Source organism: Orbilia oligospora, assembly GCF_000225545.1.
Source record: "Orbilia oligospora ATCC 24927 unplaced genomic scaffold scaffold00004, whole genome shotgun sequence".
Taxonomy (NCBI): Eukaryota; Fungi; Ascomycota; class Orbiliomycetes; order Orbiliales; family Orbiliaceae; genus Orbilia; species Orbilia oligospora.
The window spans coordinates 1,921,108-1,930,314 of NW_011645561.1; the positions used below are offsets into that span (position 1 = coordinate 1,921,108).

The 9,207-nt window shown below is 46.1% G+C and overlaps 1 protein-coding gene across 1 annotated transcript; it reads right to left on the bottom strand.

The window, feature by feature from the left end:
• Positions 1-2,347: 2,347 nt before the first annotated feature.
• AOL_s00004g568 (uncharacterized protein) lies at positions 2,348-5,723 on the bottom strand (the record flags this gene model as incomplete). The annotated part of the gene is made up of 4 exons (XM_011119217.1): positions 2,348-3,888; positions 4,034-4,328; positions 4,399-4,989; positions 5,049-5,723. 4 exons carry the CDS (start codon positions 5,721-5,723, stop codon positions 2,348-2,350), a joined length of 3,102 nt encoding a protein of 1,033 aa, XP_011117519.1.
• Between the last annotated feature and the right edge of the window lie 3,484 nt (positions 5,724-9,207).

Genomic DNA, 9,207 nt, shown 5'->3' on the forward strand with positions numbered 1-9,207 from the left:
AAAAAAAAGAACAAGGGACAAGGTCAAGGCCGTATCTGCAGGACATAACCGAGCAGCAGGTCGAATGGGTCCGTCCGGGAAGTCGCCTACTGGCCCATCGGCGAAGGAACTAGAACTTACTGGCTGACAGAACATGCGGATTCTGGAGGTAAGAAGTACTTTTACTATCTTACATACAAGTCCCATGTGCATATTGAAAACCTTGAAAGAAGAAAATATTTTAAAGCTTTCTTCTTTTCACAGGGATACCGGAGCTACAGCTTGGAATATTACATAGCTAAGGAATATTAACCATACCCGCTCGCACATACAAATGCAGCTATATATCGCCGAAAGAAAAAAAAAAAAAATCTTCAATCGACACCGCCAACTTAAAATATCTACTTATGTAGTTATAATTAGTATAGATCTTTATTTTATGCGACTGAAAACCATCGGGTATTACGCTACTGAGCCGTCGGTTCTGAAGAGAAAATTTTTTTTTTATTATAATATGCATATATGACTGCCTGAAATCTGTTGGAGGCAAAAAAAAAAAACAACGTCGAGCTCCTTCGCAAATTCGCCAAATTACTTGCGACATCCATCCATCCATCTCGATCTTCCACTGAAAAACCCTGATATGATATAAGGTTATCATCGGGACGAGCCCAACTTGCAATAAGCTTGCTAACAGGCGTACTAAACCCAAAATATAAAACCAAAAGGACCCTTTCTTATGCTTAATTAAAACATTTCAGACAAAATTTGGGTTATGAAACCGATATCAGGTAACAAACTGAGAACGATCGACGACGGAAGTACCTTTTGATAGACGTAAATACTTAGGCTCCTACTTGCCTGTCTTAAACCCTTCTCATGCATATGGCTAAAATTATCACAAATTGACGTCTGGTAAATCTACTTAGATATTTCTCTAACGAATTGTCGTCTTGCGCTATCGTGGGAAGCTTAGCATATAAGTAATTGTAAAATTATAAGTGATTGATTAATGTATATCTGTATAATGACATATGTCTAGCGAACTGAAAGAAGAAAAAAAACTGATATTTAGCATGTATATGTCTGTCTTTTTTTCCCCCTTCTCCTTCATACGATATCATTTCACTCCTCGGCAAGATTAAAATGCCATATAAAGCAACCTAATAGGAAACCGAGACGAAGAGAAACGATAAAAAATAAAATAAACTGAACGGGAAGATTTTAGGGCTTTCAAACTGGTCTAATACTGTCATGTCAGCAGGTCAACATTGTGTACTCCGCAATTTGTAAAAGAAATATGAATAGCTTTAGATACGAGTGAACAGTGCATTCAAGAATTTGTAGCTGAGATCGAACATGGAGCATATCGTTCAATGGTTTGAGGAGGGTGGGAAATGCATTTCAGAATATATTGGTGTATATCGTATTAACACGCATCCGAACGAGGGATATGAAATGAAAATTGAATAAGAAAAGAGTAGAATATGATTTAACACCCTCCCATTGTATCAAAGGAAAAAAGGAAGAAAGAAAAGTTAGATAAAAAAGACTGCTATGTGAGAGTAATAGCGATACTCCGGCCGACAGAAAGAGAAAAAGAAGTAGAAAAGCAAGCATAAGAAAGTAGGACTACAAGATCGAGTATTGAGTTTAAAGGAGACCGAAAAGAAAAGAAACGAAACGAAAAAAAGGACAATCGGCGTTCGTGATGTTCGGGGGGAAAAAAAGGAAAATCATCTCTAAAGCTCGTAATCAGGCAACTAGGGGAACGGATGGGAAACACAGGTATGGGGTAAGTCGACGATGGAATGCAGGCATGCAGCGCTCGCAATTGGTCAAAATGGTAACCGTGCTTTAAAAAAAAAACAAGGAGAAAAAAGGGCATCCCCGCTAAGATATCACAACAATGCGCTTTCCTTTTTTGCTAGAAACTGGTGACGATGAGCGGTTATCGCGAGGTAAAAAGGAATCGCCCCAGAAGCGGAGGGGAGGAGATTCGAGAGGTTAGGGAGGTTCGGACTGAGATTTACAAATAGAGGTGTTGAGAATCTCTGGCAGGCCTGTCGTCAATCGTTTCCGAATTAATCCAAAAATGATATTACTGCTTTCCGCTGCTAAATTAAAAGTATCGTAATAGGGCGTTTCGAACACGAGATGTAAAATTAGAGGTCGCACATATTATTTAGAAACGAATGTCGTTAGTTGACGAGGGTTCTCAGGTAGATGGACAGGTAGGCGGAAGGGAGTATAGCTGTGGTTGGGTTATTAGTCTTGTTAGGAAGGCTCTTCGCCTTTCTGATGTCCTCAGAGAATATGCAAATTGGAAGCGTTGGACTGGCATGGATTGGGTGTGGAGAAGCGGAGACTATTTGCTTCGTCCAATGGCCCTTTTCCTAAAGAAATCCATGACTCTTCTTGCTGCTCCCGTGCTACCAGAGTTGCCGGACATTTGGCCATCGTGCGAGTATGCGTCCCCGAATTTACGATTCTTGCTAGTTAGATTTGCAACGTTGGTGGCAGAGCCAGTTGTACCGTTATTCGTGCTCGCAAGAGGAAGCGAATTTAGCGATTGGCTAGTAGGCTCCGGATTGATGTTTGCATATGAGCCATTCGTGGTGTGGGAGGATGCGGGAGGATCGATGTTTTGAGCTGTGAGACCCTTAGGGTCAGTTGCGTTCCCAGCCGACCGCGAAAGGCGACGATCATGCTTAATGAGCTTACCCTGTCCTGATTTCCTCCCGTGATCACTATTCTTGTGGGCCCAAGATGGGATAAGACTAAACCTTCGCTTCCCCTTTGATGTCTCGTATTTACCTCCGACTTGCTCAATCGACTGTCTCGGCGTTGGTGTTTGGGCGGCGCTGTTTTGACCAGATGGTCGATCCATAGAAGGTCTAGGTTGAACGGTCTGAGCTCCAGCCTTGTCTGAAGATCCAAACATCTTATCAAAGATCTTTGCGCTGGCACTCGGTCCTCCGACAGTATTGGCCCTCTTGTGTCCCTTAGACAACTCAGAACCGGACTCACGAGGATTGGCAGGAGCATATGTTGACATCGTCATGCCAATTGCGTCCGGATCCTGGGGTATTGGATTCGATATTGTGTAAGGCTTCTTCTGAACGGGTTGAGGGACTTTGCTTGGAACTGTGAGTGGTTGTGGAACGACTGGATCGGAGTTCTTGTTGGATCTCGTGTAAGATGTTTGTCGAACGGATTGGGAGCGCGACACTGCCGAATTTGCGGTCTCTGAGGACGTAGGGCGGTTGCCAGTCTGTGGGACAGGGAGTGCAGCGACACTGGGTTGCGAGGACTCAGCCGTTTGAGTGTCCCGGGTTTCTGTAGTAGGTCGACTTTGGGTTTGAGACGCCGGAATAGGGTGTGTCTCGATTACAGGTACGCCGACAGTAATCTTAGTAGTGTTATGGAGGGGATTTGGGCCCTGGTAACTCGTTGCCCGTTGTTGATGCTTTGTTGGCAACTTGCCAGTATCCGATCCCACAGCTTGTGTACGAGGAACCCCTGATGTAGAGGACTTATTGACAGGAACGTGGCGATGCTCTTCCGGGACAGCCGGTTTAGCTGCAGCTGCAGATGATGAAGGCTGTGATTGTTGCTCCGGTTCCCTGTCCTTACCCTTCGATTTCGAACTTGATGCTTCTTCGATAACGGGGGTTCGTTCCTTCTTTGACGCCTTTTCTTGTTCTGATGCTGCCTGCTGCCGCTTTGTTTGGGTCTTTGGTTGCACATACTCAACCTGAACGGTATTTCGCTTTGTGTCACCGGAAGCTTTGGATGATGGTGACTGTTCCTGATGTCGATTGCTCTGTGGGGAAGCGTGAACGTGAGTGGTTGTAGACGGCTCGCGGACAGAGGCAGATCGGGTAAGAACTGGTTGCTCTTGTGCATCTACCCGATACGTAAGTTTGTTAGCTTTCTTGTACCTTGTACGGATTTTTGGGGTCTATCTGTTTCGTCTTCTTTTCTTTTTCTTTTTTGTTTTTTGGAGATATGCTAATCTAACATTTCTTGGAGAGACTCAAAGCAAACATACCACTAGTGACAGTTGTCGTCATAATATCCTGCGTCGTCGTAGTCGAGCTCGTGATTAACCCAACGACATTTGCAAATGGGCTGAGCCAGCTATGCCGGGCAACCTCAAATAAATCTGCACGTTTCCGCGGATCCGGCACCAAGATCCGTCTCAAAAGATCCCTAGCGTGCGGTGTAACATATTCTGGGAAGGTTAGTGGGGTCGAGACAATATACTTGTACAGAAGGTTGATATTGTCCCCTTCCGGATTTGCCGGGTCGTCATCGAAGGGAAGGTATCCAGCCAACATCGCGTACTACCAAATCTGTGCATCAGTATCCAAAAACTATTACCCACTGGGTTTTTCGAGGGAGGGGCAGGCATACCAAGATGACACCACAACTCCAGACATCGACCTTTCGCCCTGTATAAACGCCGTCGCTAACGACAAGTTCAGGGGCTGCATAGCAGGGACTTCCACAGCTGGTTGCCATCAAATCGCCACGGCGGCCACGACCATCCTCCCCAACGCCCCTTTCGAGCTCCTTCAAAACATTTGGATCATCTAAACGGTCTTCGTATTCGCCGATATCGTCCAAGGGGTCGAAAACATTGGCAAATCCAAAATCTGTAATGATTATGTTACGATTTCGATCAAGCAACAGGTTTTCGAGCTTTAGATCTCGGTGCACAATTCCCATCTTATGGAGATAGCCAACCCCAGAAACAAGCTGAGCGAAAAGCCTGCAGGCTGGTGGATCTTTGAGATATCTGTGCGTAAGGATATAATCGAACAATTCACCCCCTGAAGCGTATTCGAGAATGATTCCGATGTGTCGTTCGTTCTCAATCATTTCGAACAGCTTGACGATATTCGGATGAGAGAGAGTTCGAAGAATTGAAATTTCACGATAAATCTTAGACAATCGATTAGGATGTGGTGCCAAAGTGTCTCGTCTTATCAATTTGATGGCAACCTGTAAAACAATAAGTTAGGAATATTCAATTGAGAATGCAGATGTCGCCTTTGTTTTACCTGAACACCCCCATCTTTCCTCCAGCCAAGTTTGACCTTACCAAACTCTCCTTCACCTAGAGTCTGGCCTAGAATATAATTGCCAAATCGTGTCTCTTTCCTTGACGAGGCGGCATTGCCGTTTCTCTCGGCACGCGCAGCGTCTATTCTTTCCTGCCTAGTTTGTGGTTGCTGTGGCTGTTGTGTTTGTTGTGACTGCTGCTGCGGAACAGGTTGAGATGGATTCGACGTAGTTCCCTGTTCCTGATCTTGTCTTCTAGGCGGCTCACGGGTGCTTTCGGCACGTACGGGAACAGTCCCTTCCTGTCGAGAAGAGGAACCAGTGGCGGCATTTGTGGATACTGCTCTTTTATCCCCATCCCTGCGAGAGCCTGATCGGCTGCCATCATTCTGTTGATTTCTAGAGGAAGATCCTTTGGACGAATTGGTGGTTACGGAAACAGGCTGTAATGCAGGATTGGCAGAACCGCCTTGGTGACGATTAGAGCTTGTCCTAGGTGGTGGTTGAATTGGTGGTTGATGATGATAGCTGGTGGTAGAACCAGCCTGTGGGGGTTGTTGAGATTGATAATTTCCGGCACCAGAATAAGTTGTGGGACGGTGAGCAGGCCGTCTCGAAGACGAGGCGGGGGTCGGTTGTGACATTACGGGCTGTAGATATGTCGCTGCCGACATTATTTACAGAATAGAAGTTTGGAGGAAGGAATCGCGAAAAGGATGAGGGAATGATGTCAAGGGGGGGGGAAGACAACAAATGACAACCAAGCCTTTTTGGAGATTTCGCGACAGAGCCCCAGAATGTCAAATCGCGTGGGAAAAGGGGCAGAGCGGCGATCGAAACGCTGACAGGAGATAGTGGGAAAGCGAGACGAAGGCAGAAACGAAACCCTACGGTATTACGTCCATGTGGACTTTAAGACCCGGATTATTGAAGAGGGGAGGGGAAAAGTGGAGATGGTTGTTGGCGATGATAATGGTTGATGATGGTTGATTGTTGCTGATAAAGAAGTGCTTGGTGTGTCTGTCTGTCTGTGTGTATCAAGCAAGAGACCGGGTTGAGAGGGCCACACTCGGTCTCCCTCTGGTTGGTTCAGTTGAGTTCGGTTCGGTTTGATTCAATCCTGTCCTGTTCTGTCCTGTTCTGTCCCGTTCTGTTCTGTCCTGTTCAAATCAAATCAAATCTGTTTTTTGTTGTTTGTTGCGGGTTGTTGGAACAGTGGCTGTCTCGTTGTTGTTGTTGTCCCTGGTCAAATTCAAGAAGGGAAGGAAAGAAGGAAAGAAAGAAAAAAAAAAAAAAAAAAAAAAAAGTTGGTTAAAATGGCTGGCTCCAGAAGGGCATCCGTTCGCGACCGGGCTACGCTACAGTGGCGGCTGGGAAAGGGCGAGTTGAAACAGGCCAGGTCGGTTCGTCGAGGAAATGGTGAAGCAGCTGGCGATAACTTCTTCCCGCTCTTGTTATTTCTCCTGATTCCGACAATGATAATTATGCTGATAATTCCGAGATAGGAGGATGAAATATGTCCGAGGAAAGGGAGGGAGTGAATGAGAGTGAGAGGGAGAGAGGGAGAGAGGGAGCGAGAGAGTGAGTGAGTGAATGGACCGGGCCTGTGATTGACGGATGGAGAGAAAGGTGAATTGTTATTCTTCTAACCGCGCAGACTCAAACAAGGGCCCAAGAACAGAACTGGCCCAGGACAAGACAATCAAATCAATCTTAACGATGTGAAGGGGACATATGCGGGAGAGGAAACGACCAAACTAACTTCGATCAGGTCAGGTTCAGGCCGCTAGTCCTTAAAAATCCCTCTCCTAGACGGGCTCTTCGCTGAAGTTGACGAACACTGTCCAAGTTTCTTGACAACTTGACAGAAATGATATCGCGAAGAGAATCCAAGATGGGAACAATTCATGCAGGTAATACGGAGACAACAGTCGAGACGGGACTAGTAGTTAAAGTAAGTAGGTCATACTACTACATGTATACTGTATGTATGTGTGTATGTATGTCCTCTCCTTCTCCGACTATCCTCCTTCTCGGCTTCAAAATTCAATATGCCAAATTCCGGACAATGGTAAAATTTCACGGACCTCGTATGTCTTGCTTTGACGAGATATTTCCCAATACCCCAAGTTGGATCGAGACAAATGACGGGGGGTCGAGAGGGAAAAAAATAAAATAAAAAATAATCTCAATCGCTGTGAGTACTGGTATTATCTGCCTCCCGCAGTGTGACAACCAGCCCTGTTCGGCAAAACACCCGTCCAAAACTCTGCTTCTTCCTTTTCAAAACCCACAAGCCGATTCGAGGAATGCCCTGCTGCAGCTGCTGCGATGCGCTGTTTCCGTCCGATGAATGGTGAAGCGATGTATGTGTTATGTGGGATGGAATATGTCAGAGGCACCTGTGTACGTCCGTAGTATGTAGCACGTCCTGTCAAATCGAAAGCGTGATAATGACGATGTAAAAAAAATGGTGATATAGAACGATAAGAGGCATAAAAGGGAACAAGAAATGGATGATGTGAGAAGAAGGATAGGAAGTATGTAGAGGAAATTTTTTTCTTCTCACACTTCTCTCTTCCCGTCCTGATTGACAGCGCAGCAAGATGCAGATTTCAGCCCGGGTTCTTCTCTCACTTACTCTCTGCTATGCAATGTTTTACAGCAATGCGTATGCGAGTACTTCTGCAACTGCAAGTACCTTGGGGTAGTGTATATGAAGCCGTAGCGAGAAATGTACCCGGCCAGCAAGCATTCACTGGAAATTAACGGAACGATGGGGGGCAACCATCCTCTGGGGATGCATGACTAGCTGCCTGCGAATAATTGATGCAGCAAATAAACTCGCCTGAGCATCCGGCATCAGCATCAGCATCAGCAAGCCAATAAACGGTACATTGACCTATTCGAATTGAACGTTAGAGATATATGGTCATCGTTCGTGATCGAGGTATCTTTTCTGGGGCAGATGGAGATGGTGTGGGAGGATGTGTTGGCAGTTTGGCTTAGGCCAAAACAGGCCCCGGGATCAGGGCTGCTCATCGCGCGAGCCTCAAATTTTAATTTCAACCTTCGATTTGACGGGCATCCCTCTCAAATGGCGTACAATCCGTGCAGAGAGGCATTCTAATTGACTGATTGATGGATTGATTGATTGATAGGGTGTGCCCACTCCCGCAATCGAAGGTCATTCCAACGTGATATACCGGCCCGTAAGTGACAGTTGAGCTCGACATCTCAGAAGTCCATGCTTCGTATGATGGCATCCCGTTTTCGATGGATGGCCTCTTGCACATCAAAAATCGTTACCGCGTTTCCTTCTTTTTTCGTCCCGTCTTTTTCACACAGCTAGACGTCATGTGCCTGCAGACCGGCACCGCTGGCAAGGAAAAAGTAAGCAAAGCATTTGCAAACGGGATCCACCAGAGAAACGCAGTGCACAGATTGATGACTACTCCGTACTCCGTACTCATGTACCATTTCTTGAGCAAGAAAGGAGGTAACGGCACGGTTCTAGCGTTTCAACAGCCTATCACCTTGCAATCCTTGGCAGCAAGTCTTGCAACTGCAAAAGGGCTTCTGGCGGCCTGCTACAGCCTGCCATGGCCCTGGGAAAGTTATGTGACATATCCTCTGTATTATGTAGGCAAGTACATAGGTTAGTGACCCTGAGTCGACCAGCATAAACCACAGAGAACAAAAAGGGGCATTGTCAACCTACTAAGTAAGTAACTAGTAATGAAACCTTCGGTCTGTCTGCCAGTTTGTTCTGTGCGGAGAACATCGTAATTATAATCTGCAACCTGATTCAAGTGATAGCGGTCAACATGGCGATATCCGTACGCCATCGATCAATCATTATCCGCTGGACGACGGTAGGTGGAAATGAGTTGCGCAAAGCCACGTTCCGATCACACTAGGCCACAAATGTGCTGGTCGGCTGCGCCACAATACCGACGTCTTCCCTCAGCCACGAGCCCGTCGTTGCTGTGGCTAGTTATCACATCGATTCGCCTCATTGTCCAATCAAACAACACGACTTTTTTTCATGTCGGCTGTTCACCTTTTCACCTTTCCAAACTCCGTTGGAAACCCGTCACTGTCGCCTGAACTCAAACATTATACAATCAATAATCTCAAATCTCCAGGTAGACTACC